Consider the following 18,775-nt stretch of genomic DNA (forward strand, 5'->3'; position numbering starts at 1 on the left):
GAATCCCCATATGATCCAGTAATTCCACTTCTGAGTATATGCTCCAAAGAATCAAAAGAAAGGTCTTGAAGAGATATTTGAACACCCATGTTCAAAGCAGTACTATTCACAAAAGCCAAAAGGTTGGAGCAACCCTTGTGTCTATCAGTGCATGAATGGATAAAACAAAGGTGGTGTATACATACAAGGGAATACAATTCAGCCTTAAAAAGGAAGGGAATTCTGAAATGTGTTAAACACGGATGAATCTTGAGGACATTATGCTGAGTGGGTGGGTAACAAAACGACAAATACCATATGACCTTCAATTATATGATGAATCAAGAATAGTTAAACTCGTAAGAACAAAAAGTAAAATGGTGGCTGCCAGGGGTTCAGGGGCAGGGAGGAATGGGGAGTTGTATAATGAGCTCATAGTTTCAGTTTTGCAAACTGCAAAAGTTCTAGAGATGGGAGGTGGTGATGGCTTTACAACAATGTGAATGGACTTCATGCCACCGACTATACACATAAGAATGGTTAAAATGATAAAGTTTGTGTTATGCATATTTTACCACAATTAGAAAAAATATAAAAAGAAAATAATGTGCAAAGTCAGGGGTTAACAAACTTTTTCTGTAAAGGGCCAGATGGTAAGTATTTTCTACTTTGCAGGCCAAATGGTCTCTGTGGCAACCACTCAACTTTGCTCTAGCAGCCTAAGAACAGCCATGGGCAACATGTAAGTGATTACACATGGCTGTGTTTCAATAAAACTTTATTTAAAAAAAACAGGCTGCAAGTTCATGGGTTTGCCAACATCTGTGCTAAGTGAAAAGGTTTACAAAAAAGAAAGAAGTCTAGCCAAGTGTGGTGGCTCACGCCTGTAATCCCAGTACTTTGGGAGGCTGAGGCGGACAGATCACTTGAGGCCAGGAGTTCAAGACTAGCCTGGCCACCATGGGGAAACCCCATCTGTACTAAAAATACAAAAATTAGCCAGACATGGTAGTGGGCGCCTGTAATCCCAGCTACTCTGGAGGCTGAGGCAGGAGAATCACTTGAACTTGGGAGGCGGAGGTGGCATTGAACTGAGATCATGCCACCACACTCCATCCTGGGCAACAGAGTGAGAATCTAAAGAAAAGAAGAGAAGAGGAGGGGAAAGGATGGGAGGGGAGGGAAAAGAAGTCTAAACTATAACACTATATTAGGTAAATATAAACATACATATACAGACCAAAAAAACATATTTTTAAAAGATACATATTAAAAGATATATGTCACTGGCTGGGCATGGTGGCTCATGCCTGTAATCCCAGCACTTTGGGAGGCTTAGGCAGGAGGATCAGTCGAGGCCAGGAGTTCAAGACCAGCTGGGCAACATAGTGAAAACCTGTCTCTACTAAAAATAGAAAAATGATCCTGGTGTGGTGGTGCACACCTGTAGTCCTAGCTACTCAGGCGGCTGAGGTGGGAGAATCACCTGAGCCTGGGATATGGAGAGTTCAGTGAAGCAAGATTGTGCCACTGCACTCCAGCCTGGGCCACAGAGCGAGACCCTGTCTCAAAAAAAATGTGTGTGTGTGTGTGTGTGTGTATAAACACAGAGAGAGTGCCTTGAGGGAGGAGAATGGGAACTTTGAAATGAAGGTAGAAATACCCTAAAATGGTAAAATGGGGCAGGGATAATGGAAGGAATGATGACATCAGCATGCCATGAATGTAAGTATGAGAAACTCAGTGCTGTGCATCTGAGGTTCAGGACTGGAGTGGGAGGGGGAGAAGGGGGGAGTCAGGCATTGAAAAACATCGAGAATTTCTGCAACATAAAAGCAAAGAAGGCACCAAGAGCCAATCGACAACTTACCTTATCAGGAAGCAATATGGTCTGCTCTAGGAAAGAAGAAGAGCCGGGCCCTCACCCCATAACTGCAGACTTGGAAGTGAAGGTTTGAGGGAAGAACAACGTGAAGAACAATAGAGAATGAGCTATATGCACTGTGATGGCTACGAATGGTGAGAAGGTGAGAGCGAGTCAAAGCATAGGTCCCAGTGAGCAGGGACTTAGGAGCCAGGAGAGCAGTGTCCCCCATCCTTGTGTAAACGAGGACCAGAAAACCTGCCTGCCAGCCTGCAGTCATGGCACAAGCACGCTGCCTATCCCAAGCCACTAGCAAAAGGGTCACTGCACAGGACAGAGGCCTGAAGCCAGAGCACAGTCACAGTGAGGAAACCCTGAACTAAGACACTGATTCTAGAGCAAGGATATTTCACAAGACCTGAGCAGATACAACCCTAAAAAAACTGACGGGGCACACATGTGACGCACAGGAACACAACCCCCTCGAAAGAGAAGGGCACAGACGAAGCCATAAGGGAGTCAGTCAAAACTACAGTCTCAGGTGGCAGGCATCCATCTGACACTGCTTAGTAAACTTGAATACTGTATTTCATCATGTCAATGAGGTCATTATGTGCCGAAAACAGTTTGACAATTAAACTGTGACATAAGATCTTAAGACATCAATTGAAAGATGAATTCCAATTTTAAAGACATTAAAATGGAAAACTTACAAGTCTTAGAATCAATAAAATACAGGTATAGATATGTTCCATGACTCAAGATATAAACAGATATTAAATCTGATACCAGGAAAGAAACTTCACAAAACCAGCACAAGAAGATTTCATACCCAGTGAAGTAGGAATAATAGGATAATCTGAAAAAAAAATTTAAATAAGCATTCTTAAAATGTTCAAAGGCAGGAGGTTTTGAAATAAGAATCAACAGATGTAAAAAAGAACCAAGGGGCTGGGCATGGTGTCTCAGGCCTGTAATCCCAACACTTCGGAAGGCTGAGGCTGGTGGATTGCCTGAGGTCAGGAGTTCAAGATCAGCCTAGGCAACATGGCAAGACCCCGTCTCTACAAAAAAATACAAAAATTAGCTGGATGTGGGTGGCACACACTTGTAGTCCCAGCTACTTGGGAGGCTGAGGTGGGAGGATCGCTTGAGCCTGGGAGGTGGAGGTAACAGTGAGCCAAGATCACACGACTGTACTCCAACCTGGGCAACAGAGTGAGGCCCTGTCTCAAAATAGAAAAGAACTGAGTAAAATCTTAGACATAAAAAATATAATTATTGAAATTATAAACTGTTTTAAATATAAATAAAAGTACTGGGATTGCAGATGTGAGCCACCACACTGGGCTTCATTTAGATTTCTATACCCAGCAATATTCAAGAGAAACATTCAAGAGAGCAGGCTGGGAGCAGTGGCTCACACCTGTAATCTCAGCGCTTTGGGAGGCTGAGGAAGGAGGACTGCTTGACTCCAGGAGTTTGAGACCAGCTTGAGAAAAAAAGTGAGACCCTGTCTCTTCAGAAAATTAAAAAAAAAAAAAAAAAATTGGCCAGGTTTGGTGGCATGTGCCTGTATTCTGAGCTACTTGGGAGGCTGGGGTCGGAGGATTGCTAGGGCCTAGGAGGTCTGCACTCCAGCCTGGGTGAAGAGCAAGACCCTGTCTCAAAAACAAACAAACAAAACTCCTCTCAACAAGTTAGGTGTAGAAGGAATGTACCTCAACACAATAAAGGCCATGTATCACAAGCCTACAGCTAGCATCATACTCAGTGGTGAAAAGGTAAAAGCTTTTCCTCTAAGATCAGGAAAAAGACAAGGAATGCTCACTCTCACTATTTCTTTTCACCATAGTACTAGAAGTCCTAGCCACAGCAGTTAGGCAAGAAAAAGAAATACAAGGCATCTAAATCAGAAAGAAGTAAAATGTTCTGTTTGCAGATGTCATGATGGTATATAGAGAAAACCCTAGCGACTCCACCAAAAAATTATTAGAACTAATTTAAAAATTCAGTGACATTTCAAGATATAAAATCAATATACAAAAATAGTTTATGTTTCTTTATAGTAACAATGAACAGTCCAAAAAAAAAATTAAGAAAACAATTCCCCAGCCTGGGCAACATGGTGGAACCCCGTCTCTATAAAAAAATTACAAAAATTAGCTGGGCATGGTGGTGCACACCTGTAGTCTCAGCTACTCAGGAAGCTGAGGTGAGAGGATCTCTTGAGCCTGGGAGGCAGAAGTTGCAGTGAGCCAACTCCACTCCAGCACCACTGCACTCCAGCCTGGGCGACACAGTGAGACACTGTCTCAAAAGAAAAAAGAAAAAAATCCATTTACAATTAAATCAAAAAGAATAAAATACTTAGAAAAAAATGTAACCAAGCAGGTGACAGATCTTTATATTTAAAACTACAAAGCATTGATGAAAAAAATTGAAGACACAAATGAATGAAAAGATATCCCACGTTTATGAATCCAAAGAATCAACACTGTCAAAATGTTCACACTACCAAAGTGATCTACAGATTCAATGCAATGTTTATCGAAATTCCAACACTTTTTTTACAGAATAGAAAACAATTCTAAAATGAGCATAGAACCACAGAAGATCTTGAATAGCCAAAGCAATATTAAAAAAGCTGGAAGTATCACATATTCTGATTTCAAATTATATTATAATCATAATGAAAACAGCATAGTGGCTGGGTGTGGTGGCTTATGCCTATAATCCCAGCATTTTGGGAGGCTGAGGCAAGAGGATCACTTGAGCTCAGGAGTTTGAGACCAGCCTGGGCAACGTAGCAAGATCCCATCTCTACAAAAAATTTTTTAAAAATTACCCAGGCATGGTGGTACACACCTGTAGTCCCAGCTACTCAGAAGGCTGAGGAAGGAGGATTGCTTGAACTGAGGAGTTCAAGGCTGCAGTGAGCTATGATGGCACCACTATACTCCAGCCTGTGTGACAGAGTGATACTCCATCTCTTAAAACAAAAAACAGTATGGTACTAGCAATGGAAGATACATAACATAGACCAATGGAACAGAATAGAGAGCCCAGAAATAAACCCAGACATACGTAGTCAACGAATCATCATCAAATGCTCCAAGAATACACAATTGGGGAGGAGTAGTCTCTTCAACAGATGGTGTTAGAAAACTAGAAATTCACATGCTGGAAAAAAAATTAAGAAAAGAAATTGGACTCTTATCTTACATCATACACAAAAATCAACTCAAAATGGATTAAAGACTTAACCATGACCAGAAACCATAAAACTCCCAGAGAAAACAGGAAAAGCTCCATGACATTGGTCTTGGCAATGCTTTTTTTCTATGACACCAAATGCATAGGCAACAAAGACAAAAATAACAAGTGGGACTACATAAAACTAAAGCATTTCTGCAGAGCAAAGGAAATAATCAATAAAATTAAAAGGTAAAGTACAGAATGGAAGAAGATATGTGCAAACCATTTATCCAATAATGTGCTGATATCCAAAATAAATAAGGAACTCATACAACTCAATAGCAAAAAAAAAACAACCCATGTACAAAGGCTTTAAATATTCATTTATCAAAAGAAGACATACAGGGCCAGGTGCCATGGTGCACGCCTGTAGTCCCAGCTACTCAAGAAGCTGAAGCAGGAGGATCCCTTTAGCTCAGGAGGTCAAGGCAGCAATGAGCTACGATTGCACCACTGCACTCAGCCTAGGCGACATAGCGAGACCTTCTCTCTTAAAAAAAAAAAAGGAAAAAGGCCGGACACGGTGGCTCACGCCTGTAATCCCAGCACTTTGGGAGGCCGAGGCGGGCGGATCACGAGGTCAAGAGATCGAGACCATCCTGGTCAACATGGTGAAACCCCATCTCTAGTAAAAATACAACCGGGTGTGGTGGTGTGCGCCTGTAATCCCAGCTACTCGGGAGGCTGAGGCAGGAGAATCGCTTGAACCCGGGAGGCAGAGGTTGTAGTGAGCCAAGATTGTGCCTGCACTCCAACTTGGTGACGGAGTAAGACTCTGTCTCAAAAAAAAAAAAAGATATGCGAATGACCAACAGGTATATGAAAAAGTGTTCAACATTACAAATTATCAGAGAAATAGAAATCCAAACCACACTGAGACATCTATCACCTCACACCTCTTAGCACAGCCATTACCAAAAAGGTGTTGACAAATGTATGAAGAAAAGAGGACTTTTGTAAAATTTTGGTAGTAATGTAAATTGGTATAGCCAGTATAGAAAAAAGTATGGCGGTTCCTCAAAAATGTAAAAATATAACAATCATATGATCCAGTAATCCTTCTGGGCATATATCAAAAGGAAATTACTTTCTCAAAGATAGAGCTGCACTCCCGTGTTCATTGCAGCATTATTCACATTAGCCAAGATAAGGAAATGACCTAAGTGTCCATGGCCAGTGGAAAAAAGAGAATGTGGTGCACACATGCATGTGTGTGCACACACGCATGCACGCAGACAATGGAATATTATCCAGCCATAAAAAGTAATGAAATCCTGTCATTTGCAACAACATGGAAGAACCTGGAAGCCATCATACTAAGTGAAATAAGGCAGGCTCAGAAACACAAATACTGTATGGTCTCACTTATCTTAGGGGGTGGGAGAAATGGGGACATGTCGATCAAAGGGTGCAAACTTTCAGCTATAAGATGAATAAGTTCTGGGGAACTAATGTACAACATGGTGAGCACAGTTAATGTATTGGATACTTGAAATTTGCTCAGGGAGTAGATCTTAAGTATTCTTACCATGTGCAAAGAAAGGGGAACTAGGCCGGGTGCAGTAGCTCACACCTGTAATCCCAGCACTTTGGGAGGCCGAGGAGGGCGGATCATGAGGTCAGGAGTTCAAGACCTGCCTGGCCAACATAATGAAACCCTGTCTCTACTAAAACTACAAAAAATTAGCCAGGCATGGTGGTGGGCACCTGTAATCCCAGCTACTCGGGAGGCTGAGGCAGGAGAATTCCTTGAACCCACGAGGTGGAGGTTGCAGTGAGCCGAGATCGCACCATTTAACTCCAGCCTGGGCAACAGTGTAAGACTCCATCTCAAAAAAAAGGGGGGGGGGGGAGAACTATGCAAGGTGATGGATATGTTAACTAGCTTAATAGTGGTAATCATTTCGGAATGTACACACATATCAAAACAACATGTTGTCAGAAGCTAAATGACTCAAGAAAAAACCCATCATGTTGTACACTTTAAATATATACAAGTTTTAATTGTCAGTTATACCTCAATAAAGCTGGAACAAATAGAAAAACAACAAACCTAATCTATTAAACATACAGATGCATGTTAAAATATTTACAGGAATTTAGCTAAGTTGTAAGTGGTACTAATTATTTATTTATTTATTTATTTATTTATTTATTTTTATTTTTATTTTTTTGAGACAGAGTTTCTCTGTTGTTGTCCAGGAGGGAGTGCAATGGCACGATCTTGGCTCACTGCAACCTCCACCTCCCAGGTTCAAGCGATTCTCCTACCTCAGCCTCCCGAGTAGCTGGGATTACGGGCATGCGCTGCCACCATGCCCGGCTAATTTTGTATTTTTAGCAGAGACGGGGTTTCTCCATGTTGGTCAGGCTGCTCTCGAACTCCTGACCTCAGGTGATCTGCCCACCTCGCCTCCCAAAGTGCTGGGATTACAGGCATGAGCCACTGCACCCAGCCAGTGGTACTGATTATTTAAGAGTTCAGTCTGCTTATGTGAATTGATAAGACACTAATAGAACAGCATGATTTGCAAGAAACAAGTAGGATATTTTGTATTTATCTTTTTTTTTTTCTTTTTTCTGAGATGGAGTCTCACTCTGTTGCCCAGGCTGGAGTGTGATGGTGTGATCTCGGTTCAATCTCCATCTCCCAGGTTCAAGCGATTCTCCCGCCTCAGCCTCCCGAGTAGCTGGGACTACAGGCATGTGCCACCATGTCCAGCAAATTTTTGTATTTTATTTTATTATTTTTTTGTTGAGACGGAGTCTCGCTCCGGCGCCCAGGCTGGAGTGCAGTGGCGTGATCTCGGCTCAGTGCAGGCTCTGCCTCCCGGTTCACGACATTCACCTGCCTCAGCCTCCCAAGTAGCTGGCACTATAGGCGCCCACCACCATGACTGGCTAATTTTTTGTATTTTCAGTAGAGACGGGGTTTCAGCACATTAGCCATGATGGTCTAAAACCCCAAAACAAATAGGAAAACATTTACATTTTCGAAAGCTAATTAGCTAGCCTGTCAAGTGAACACTCAAAGTTAAACAGGGAACAATTTAAATGATGGCAAAGTTACGCAGGACTGGAATGGTTAGGAACTGAGATGACCAGATTAGTCTCCTCCGTTGGTGCAGCGTCTAGCCATCCCAACCAGAAGCTTGAAGATGCTTCTGAATGACCTGGTAGGTCATAGTTTCCAGAACAGAAGCAGAGAGAGAAAAGCTCCTGAAGGGCAAATGGGCCCTGGTGTGAAGTGAAGGAGAGGCAGCTTGGAAGATATCTGGGTCAAGTTGCTGAAGTTCTTGCATACAAGACACCCAGCAGCCTGCTTCATAGCAGGTGTGCAGAACACGCTCACCCTGTTGTTGTAGGCGCCAGTCACTCATTTCTTTTGTTTATGCTGTCTATTCAAACATTTTCTTTCCGTAAAACCTCTCTTTTCGTACCTGCATTGAAACAGAGAGCAGACTGTTACCAAAGCTGGGCAAGGCAAGAGGGCTGCGGCCTCAGATGGACGAGAAGGGACCCAGGGAGGCAGAGCCCTGCTTCTCTCCACTGTGCACCCAAATCTTGCCCTCAGACTCCTCCTTCGCTGCTCCCTAGTGGCTGTAGGGACCCCGGGCCCTTCTCTCTAAAGCAGAAGCACAAGAGCCAGGCCCCAGGCCAGATGCAAAGTTGGCACCAACCCCAAGAGAAGGGAGGGGTCAGGCAGGGGCTGCAGAGAGAAGGGGGTGGTGGTGATTGAAAGGGGAATGGGACGGATTGATACAGCCGTCTCTCTCAGGCTAGACAGTATTCACCTACAAGGCCTCAATCTCTCAGACAAAGAACTCTAGGGTAGAATTAAAGGCGGAAAAATGTGAATTACTTTTATAGAACATTCCCTACAAATATTTACTAGACATTTCCAGGATTATGGAGTAAAATTATAAAAAGAATCTATACCTGACGTTGTAAATATCTTATCTGCAGCTGGAACAAGAACGCTGCCTGTAAGTTTAAACAGAAGAACACACACTTCTCATTAATATAAATTCCAATGGTTTAGTTTAGTTCCGGTTTTTAATCTTAAATAAGACACTTCCCCTTGATGTGTGATCTCAGAGAACCTCACTCACATGAGACAATGCTAGGGTACTAACTATTTGGAATTTTCCAGAGTGGATAAAAGATGTACTCCCTGAAGAACTGACACAGGCAAATTCTAACGAGCTGAAGCAGAAGCCACCGTCTTGACATTTTGAAGGCCTCTGAGGGTGCCCAAATGCAGCACTCCCCAAATCCTAGATGATCCCAGAAACATTCTGGTTGATTTGCAATCAGAAGTAACCGTAGAACAAGGAATCAGGAAGGAAATGTCTTCCCCTCATCAATCTTTGTTTTTTTTTTTTTTTTTTTTTTTTTGAGATGGAGTCTTGCTCAGTCACCCAGGCTGGAGTGCAGTGGCGCGATCCCGGCTCACTGCAAGCCCTGCCTCCTGGGTTCACGCCATTCTCCTGCCTCAGCCTCCCGAGTAGCTGGGACTACAGGCGCCCGCCACCACCCGGCTGATTTTTTTTGTATTTTAGTAGAGACAGGGTTTCACCATGTTAGCCAGGATGGTCTCCATCTCCTGACGTCGTGATCCACCCGCCCCGGCCTCCTAAAGTGCTGGGGTTACAGGTGTGAACCCCCGCACCCGGCCCAATCTTTGACTTTAATTTAAGCTACTGGACATCAGAGTGGTACATGTCCTGAGAGTCAGCAAGGGAGGGACAACAGGACCAAGAAATACACGTTGGGCTTTTGGCATGAACTGCACCAAGATGGAGAAACAAACAAGAGTGGGGGGAAGGGGCACGTGCAGGGCAACACCTGTGAGCTGCTTCATGTCATGAGACACAACAGCCTTGAAACTTACAAGAAGGGCAGGAATGAAAATCAGCACATAAATTTGGGCTATTCTGAAACAAACAAAATAGTCTTCGGTTAATATTAAAACAGTCGCTGGTCATACTGTCTTCAAATTGAACCCGCAAGAGTATTTTCTAAAAATTAAAATTAAAAATTATTTATTTTTTAGAGACAAGGTCTCACTCTCATGCCCAGACTGGAGTACAATGGTGCCATCATAGCTCGCTGTAACCTCAAACTTCCGGGCTCAAGCGATCCTCCTGCCTCAGCCTCCCAAAGTGCTGGGATTACAGACGTGAGCCACCAGACCCAGCTTAAAAATGGGAGAAACTTAATAACTTTAAGTGTTTTTCTTCAACCTACACCAACATGACACTAAGTCTACTAAACGTCTGCCATCTAAGGGGAAGCCTGACCACTTTCCATTTTTCAGCTCATTCTTAGCATAAAAGATGGAGTGAACACAGCAAAAGGAACTAAAACTTGGGCAAAATTCAGAAACCATTTGAAAGTGTCAGGGCCACCTAACAGTGAGCGAGACAGTCTTCTAGAAAGGACCACGTGCCCCAAGGACAATCCCAGAGAATACGCTGGAATTACAGGTTAAAGAAAAAAACCCAACTCTAAAGTCATACATGAAGGCGATTACACTGTTTTTCTACTTCAGGGGAAAAGTATTCTATGCATTTGCCAGACAGCAAAACGGAGGGACTTGGTGAATGGGAGACAGGCCAGGCACACGACACCCTGGTCCTGTATCTTGTCACCCAGGGTCAGGTGGTCCCTGCAGCCCCAAGACCCTATGGTCCACAGTCACAGCTTCCTTTTTTTTTTTTTTTTTTTTTTTTTTTGAGATGGAGTTTTGCTCTTGTCACCCAGGCTGGAGTGCAATGGTGCGATCTTGGCTCACTGCAACCTCCGCCTCCCGGGTTCAAGCAATTCTCCTGCCTCAGCCTCCCGAGTAGCTGGGATTACAGGCACCCGCCACCACGCCCAGCTAATTTTTTTGTATTTTTAGTAGAGACGGGGTTTCACCATGTTGGTCAGGCTGGTCTCGAACTCCTGACCTCAGATGATCCACCCGCCTCAGCCTGCCAAAGTGCTGGGATTACAAGTGTGAGCCACCATGCCTGGCCAGCTTTCAATTTTTAAAGGGTTCAAGACCATGTAATTGGCTGAAAATGTCCACATAGGTACAATGACCAGATAGCCACTTACTTTTAACCTAGGATTGAGAAACAGCGGACCTCACCTGGAGACTTCGGGGTCTTGTTTTAAGAGCAGGAGGATGTGCTCGGTGTTGACGAAGTCGGCCCAGCAGGGAAAGCAGCACAGCATGAGGATGAGGACTCCTCTCTGCATATGATCCCCCACGCACTTGAGGTTCTTGCCTCCAAAGGACTTGAGGAAACAAACGCTGCTAACAGCATATGTCGGGGCAGGCCAAGGCTGGGGGCCTGTGCCACAAGCAGCCCCTCCCAGGGGTGCCTGCCCGCCGCCCAGGCAGCCCTGTTTCCCACCATCTGCTCCCGCCCTCCCCACCAACAGCTGACAGCATTGGGGGAGCTTCTGAGCCAGGGACAACCAGTGAGCCAGCTGGCCCCTGTGGCATTTGACACGTGTCCTGGGACAATGTGTCCCTGCTCCCAGGAGCTGGGACGGTTAACATGGTGGGTATAGGCAGCAGAAACTGAAGCTTAAAAGAGAGTTTTCACCATTGGGGGAGACAGATGCTGCAGGAGAGCATGTGCCGTGGTAGAAGGTGAAGTTGTGGGGGACTCTGAGGGCCAGGGATACTGGGGGAGGGTGCAGAGGAAGAAAAGCACATACTGTAGGCTGAGAAGGGCAGTTAGGGGGGCGGCAAGAACTTCCAGGGGTGGTAGGTCATGGAGGCCAAGGCAGTGCTCTAGAAAGCAGGAATGTCCAAATGGAGTAAGGACGGCCAAGCGCTCACCTGAGGATTTTGTCACAGAAGGCCAGGAAGAGGCCAGGCCCAGTGGGCTGGGCAGGAACAAACAAGGCATCAATGGGGGCTGAGTCAGGAGTGCAGGCCAGGCCTGAGTGCAAAGAACACCTTCAAGAAGCTTGGCCGGAAGGAGGCCAGCAGGGAAGGAGGGATGGTGGTGAGGGAGGGCGATTTTAGGGCATAGGAGACCAGACTGGGAGGAACAAAGGACAAAATGCCCTTGAACAGGTGGCCCCAGAGGACAGCACTAGTCAAGCTGACTCTGCTGGTTTTTGTTTTTGTTTTTTGAGATGAAGTCTCGCTCTGTTGCCCAGGCTGGAGTGCTGTGGCGGGATCTCGGCTCACTGCAGCCTCCACCTCCCGGATTCAAGTGATTCTCCAACCTCAGCCTCCTGAGTAGCTGGGGTTACAGGTGCCCACCACCATTGTATCTTTAGTAGAGATGGGGTTTCATCATGTTGGCCAGGCTGGTCTCGAACTTCTGACCTCAGGTCAGATATGCCTACCTTGGCATCCCAGAGGGCTGGGGTTACAGGCGTGAGCCACTGCACCCGGCCGACCCTGGTTGTATTTCCGGTCATTTGCAGCCAGGTACAGATGTTTGCTCCAGTAGTCCCAGCTACATGGGAGGCTGAGGCAGAAGGATCTCTTGAGCCCAGGAGTTCAAGTCCAACCTGCCTGGGCAACATAGGGAGACCTTGCCTCCAAAAATAAAAATAAAATGTTTTAAAAAGATGCTCCATGACTTACAATGGGCTACCTAGCTACCTCACAACTGTAAATTAGAAATATCGTGAGTTGAAAATGCATTGAATGCATCTAACCTACCAAACATCACAGTGTAGCCTGGCCCACTTTAAACATGCTCAGAATGCTTACATTAGCCCACAGCTGAGTAAAATCATCTTAGCTAAAGCCTATTTGTGATACAGTGTTGACTCTCTCATGGAATCTACTGGAGGGTACTGAAAGTGGAAAGCAGAACGGTTGTATTGGGCTTGAAGTGCAGCTACTGAACGCGTGTCGCTGTTGTACCATCGCAAAGCTGAAAAATCGAAGTCGGGGACCATCTGTATTTGACAAATAAAATGCAACAAAACCCATAGGGTGGATGGTCCTAGAAAGTCTCTATTATGAAAGGTAACTGCCAAAAAATGGTATGTGGGGGAGGGTGGTGCTCACCTGAGACATGAAGGTGTCACGAGCTGAGGCGAGGCTGATGCCAACTGCAATCCCAGTAACCTTCACCACCTGCAACAACAGAGCCAGTGTGGCAGATGTTCTGGAGACGACGCCAGTTCAGGGTCACATCAGACAGCTCGCTTTTCATGGAGGAACCTCAAAAAGCTTGTCTCTAAAGAACTTCAGGGGGCGGGAGGTCATGGAGGTCAAGGCTGTATTTTAAATGTATGCTGTATTTTAGATCAAATGGGTGTCTACATCTATCCTTATTGATTATTGAACAAAAATGTACCTTCTGACTAAAGGACGATAACCACCTTGTGTCAACTGGGGAAATATGAAACCTAGTTTTTCTTAAACAGTATAGCACATTATAATTTCTATATTTACAGTTAAGTTGTGGGCCAGGTGCGGTGGCTCACACCTGTAATCCCAGCACTTTGGGAGGCCGAGGCGGGTAGATCACTTGCGGTCAGGAGTTTGAGACCAGCCTGACCAACATGGTGAAATCCCATCTCTACTTAAAATACAAAATTGGCCGGGCATGATGGCAGGCACCTGTAATCCCAGTTACTCGGGAAGCTGCGGCAGGAGAATCGCTTGAACCCAAGAGGTGAAGGTTGCAGTGAGCCAAGATCATGCCATTGCACTCTACGCTGGGTGACAGAGTGAGACCCTGTCTCAAAAACATAAAAAATAAATAAAGTTAGGTTGTGGTTAACATCTAAAGGTGATGCCCCGATCTGCCAGTAGGATGTGTATTTAGTAATAATAACAGCAAACTTTTATTGAGCACATACTATGTGCCAGGCACTGCCCTAAGCCCCTCATGCACATGGTGCTAGGACCACTCATCTCATTTTTTGTTTTGGGTAGCGTGAGTTACACAAAGTGTATGTCCCTTGCCCAAGTTACTCAGATGGTGACCTGAGTCTGGGAAGTCTGGCTCCAGATCCCAAGCTTTAGTCCTCCAGTGAGGAACAGGACTAGTTGTGTCACCCTCTTGACCAGACTTCACCCAGTCCCTGACAATCAAGGTCACATAGTGTAGCCTGCAAGTAGGGCACAAGAGGCATGCAGGGTGAGGGGCTGAAAGACCCTCGCTTGCGTCCTGGGTCTCATGGTTAGTGGTGATATGAGTTAGCTTCTTCACTGACCATGACTCTGGCCTGGTGAACACAAACTCCAGCCCCCACCATGTAACTGACAGGCCACACACACACTGCCCAGCGGGACTCCACGAGACCAGGGTCTCCATCTAACCGTGCCCCAGGAGGGCTGTGGCACAATGAGGATACACCCACACTGCGACCCTGAATTCCAGCCAGGGGAGAGGGGCATGACTAAAGCTCCCAAACCCCTTAGACTGCCAGGAAAACAGAAGGGTAAAGCATGCCAATTTATGAAAAGTTTTGTGTTTTAAAAAAGTCACACAGAGCTGGGCACGGTGGCTCACATCTGTAATCCTAGCACTTTGGGAAGCTGAGGTGGGCAGATCACTTGAGGCCAGGCATTCAAGAGCAGCCCAGTCAACATGGCAAAACCCATCTCTACTAAAACTACAAAAATTAGCTGGGAGTGGTGGTACGCACCTGTAGTCCCAGTTACTCAGGAAGCTGAGGCACAAGAATTGTTTGAACCTGGGAGGCAGAGGTTGCAGTGAGCAGAGACAGTACCCCTGCACTCCAGCCTAGGCAACAGAGCAAGACTCTGGCTCAAAAAAAAAAAAAAAAAAAAAGTCACATAGGAGGGTAAGGGGGATGGGGGGGATAGGGAGAGATGTGTTAAAGGATACAAAGTTACAGTTAAACAGAAGGAATAGGCCTGTGTTCACCACACTGCAGGATGACTGCAGTAAACAATCACAGATAGCTTCAAATAGCTGGAAGGATACCGAAACCTGGGCAACATGACCAGACCCCATCTCTACAAAACTTTTAAAAATTAGCTGGACGTTGGCCAGGTGTTGTGGCTCACTCCTGTAATCCCAGCACTCTGGGAGGCCGAGGCAGGTGGATCATCTGAGGTCAGGAGTTCGAGACCAGCCTGGCCAATACAGTGAAACCCTGTCTCTACTAAAAATACAAAAATTAGCCAGGTGTGTTGGCACATGCCTATAGTCCCAGCTACTCAGGAGGCTGAGGCAGGAGAATCGTTTGAATCCGGGAGATGGAGGTTGCAGTGAGTCACTGCACTCCAGCCTCGATAACAGAGCAAGACTCTGTCTTAAAAAAAAAAAAAAAAATTAGCTGGACGTGGTAGCACACAACTGTGGTTCTAGCTACTTAGAAGGCTGAGGTGGGACAATCACTTGAGCCCAGGAGTTTGAGGCTGCAGTGAGCTGTGATTGCGCCACTGCACTCCAGTCTGGGTGACAGAGCAAGATCCTGTCTCAAAAAAAAAAAGAGAGAAAGAAATAAAAGAAAAGAAGATATTGAATACTCCCAACACAAACAAATGAGAAATGTGTTACTCTCCCCCAGGACTCAGTCTAACCATGTAAGCAGGACCACGGCCTTGGGCCCTGTGGCTTCCGCTGTCACAAGCTTTTATCAAACTGAGCTCTGACGTTAGACCTCTTGCTTACAACACATAACTTTATAAAAGATGGAACAAAAATTGCTACTGTCTCTGGCGGCAAGCTGCCCAGAATACCATGCTCCATGTCGTGGTGTCTGCCTTCTGAGGGTCAAGGGGAATGTGGCTGAGGCTCAGTACCCAGGTCTGCCCTTCCCCCGAATCAAGGATTCCATAAAACCTCAGCACGATTTCCTGGCTATCCCATGCCAACTCACCCCCGGCTCCAGGCTTTTCCACTCATGTTTCTTTGACCCAATTCTAACAGCTATTTATTTATCCTTCTTTTAGGGAAGTGTTTCTGTAAACTAGTTCAAATTATTTGTGGAACAAGGTGGAATATAAATAAATGTTCTTTTATTTAAAAAAAAACACTTTTGTTAATCCTTTTATATTATGAACATTTGTCTAAAGGTAAACAATTTTGTTTTCACAGTTATCTTGAAAATTAGTCTATTCTCTTCCTAGAATATCTCACTGCAACCTCTGCCTACCGGGTTCAAGAGATTCTCCTGCCTCAGCCTCACAAGTAGTTGGGATTATAGGCACCCACCACCACGCCCGGCTAATTTTTGTATTTTTAGTAGAGACGGGGTTTCGCCATGTTGGTCAGGCTGGTCTCGAACTCCTGACTTCAGGTGATCTGCCCGCCTCAACCTCCCAAAGTGCTGGGATTACAGGCGTGAGCCACTGTGCCCAGCCTAACCACAGTAATTTCTGTAGCCTGTTCGTATAAGGGGCTCTGCACTCCTCCGCCTTTGACCAAGGGCGGTGGTATTTCAACTAAGTTGTCGAGACAATTTTGGCCAACATGGTGAAACCCCGTCTCTACTAAAAATACAAAAATTAGCCAGACATGATAGTGGGTGCCTGTAATCCCAGCTACTCAGGAGGCTGCATTGGGAGAATCGCTTGAATCTGGGAGGCAGAGGTTGCAGTGAGCCAAGATCTCACCACTGCAGCCTGGGCGACAGAGCGAGACTTCATCTCAAAAAAAACAAAAGAACAAAAACAAAAAACCAGCAGAGTCAGCTTGACTAGTGCTGTCCTCTGGGGCCACCTGTTCAAGGGCATTTTGTCCTTTGTTCCTCCCAGTCTGGTCTCCCATACCCTAAAATTGCCCTCCCTCACCACCACCCCTCCTTCCCTGCTGGCCTCCTTCAAGCCAAGCTTCTTGAAGGTGTTCTTTGCACTCAGGCCTGGCCTGCACTCCTGACTCAGCTCCCATTGATGCCTTGTTTGTTCCTGCCCAGCCCACTGGGCCTGGCCTCTTCCCACCCTCCTGTGACAAAATCCTCAGGTGAGCGCTTGGCCGTCCTTAATCCACTTGGCCATTCCTGCTTTCTAGAGCACTGCCTTGGCCTCCATGACCTACCACCCCCAAAATTCTTGCCACCTCCCTAGCCGCCCCTCTCAGCCTACAGTATGTGCTTTTCTTCCTCTGCACCCTCCCCCAGTATCCCTGGCCCTCAGAGTCCCCCACAACTTCACCTTCTACCACGGCACACACTCTCCTGCAGCATCTGTCTCCCCCAATGGTGAAAACTCTCTTTTAAGCTTCAGTTTCTGCTGCCTATACCCACCATGTTAACAGTCCCAGCTCCTGGGAGCAGGGACACATTGTCCCAGGACACTTGTCAAATGCCACAGGGGCCAGCTGGCTCACTGGTTGTCCTTGGCTCAGAAGCTCCCCCAATGCTGTCAGCTGTTGGTGGGGAGGGCAGGAGCAGAGGTGGGAAACGGGGCTGCCTCAGCCGCGGGCGGGCACCCCTGGGAAGGGCTGCTTGTGGCGCAGGCCCCCAGCCTCAGCCTGCCCCGACATTTGCTGTTAGCAGCGCATTTGTTTCTTCAAGTCCTTTGGAGGCAAGAACCTCAAGCGCGTGGGGATCATATGCAGAGAGGAGTCCTCATCCTCATGCTGTGCTGCTTTCCCTGCTGGGCCGACTTCGTCAACACCGAGCGCATCCTCCTGCTCTTAAAACAAGACCCCAAAGTCTCCAGGTGAGGTCCCCAGTTTCTCAATCCTAGGTTAAGAGTAGGTGGCTATCCGGTCATCGTACCTATGTGGACATTTTCAGCCAATTACATGGTCTTGAACCCTTTCAAAAATGAAAGCTGTAACTGTGGGCCACAGGGTCGGGCCCACACCCCAGGGATGACAGCAGAGGCAGGGAGAGAAGAGTGGACACCCAGGTGCTGAGGTCCTCTTGAACGAGGCAGCTGACTGGCCATTAGACGTCATCCACAGGGAGGAGTGACAGACGGCTCAAAAGTGAACCCAGGGAGCGCCCTGGGTGCAGTGATGGTTGGCAAGCAGTGATCAGAAAAGTTGGACCCCAATCCTGGGCCCTGCGGGGACACAGCAGGAAATGTCCCCACCAGCCATGTATACGAATCTCCTCTGCCTTCGTGCCTCTTCCTAGAGCCCCAGTCTAAAGTTTCAAAGGAAGCAAAAATGTCCCTTAACCCAATTAGCTCACCAAATAACAGGCCTATAAATAAAATGTGACTGATTCCACCTGGCAAGGTCTTCTCTACCATGAAGCCAAATGAGAAGCTCTGGTGGGCCTCCGTATTCTTAGGGTGTGTACCCACCTCACGGGGACACAGGGGACATTTTCTGAGACTGGGGAAAGCCGCCTACCATCACCAGCAGAAGTGTTTTCCACGTTCTCTGAAAGCCTGGATGAAATGCAGGAAGAAACAGCTTTCCACATCACTAACAAAAGCCAGGGAAGACACGTCCCAGGAGGCGTGATTTCAACCCAAGGGAGAGGCTTTTCCACAAGGGTAAAAGGGTAGGAGCTGAATGCACTGTGTAATCCAATTAATGGCAAACAACCTAAATTACCTAAAAGTCTGCTGATTTAATTTCATACTAGAAAAAAGTGCAGTTTTTTCAGTTTTACACTTTTCGAAGTATTGACACAAGTTCCTTCCAAATCTAATCAGGTAATGGTAAGCCACAGGTCAGTCCCAGACCTGTAAACGAAGATGCGTAAGACATGATACAATTCAAATTGATTTTTCTTTCTTTCTTTCTTTCTTTTTTTTTTTTTTTT

General features: G+C 46.1%; 1 protein-coding gene across 1 annotated transcript; it reads right to left on the reverse strand.

The window, feature by feature from the left end:
- Positions 1-8,062: 8,062 nt before the first annotated feature.
- On the reverse strand, positions 8,063-17,547 carry LOC108540886 (multidrug and toxin extrusion protein 2-like). Its single transcript, XM_017890147.1, has 4 exons — positions 17,297-17,547; positions 13,137-13,205; positions 11,241-11,389; positions 8,063-8,541 (listed from the first exon to the last, which is right to left on the reverse strand). The coding sequence occupies exons 1-4, from the start codon at positions 17,297-17,299 to the stop codon at positions 8,478-8,480; spliced, it is 285 nt and encodes a 94-aa protein (XP_017745636.1). The 5' UTR covers positions 17,300-17,547; the 3' UTR covers positions 8,063-8,477.
- Positions 17,548-18,775: the final 1,228 nt, after the last annotated feature.

Source organism: Rhinopithecus bieti, unplaced genomic scaffold (genome assembly GCF_001698545.2).
Source record: "Rhinopithecus bieti isolate Rb0 unplaced genomic scaffold, ASM169854v2 scaffold_20154, whole genome shotgun sequence".
NCBI classification, from domain to species: domain Eukaryota; kingdom Metazoa; phylum Chordata; class Mammalia; order Primates; family Cercopithecidae; genus Rhinopithecus; species Rhinopithecus bieti.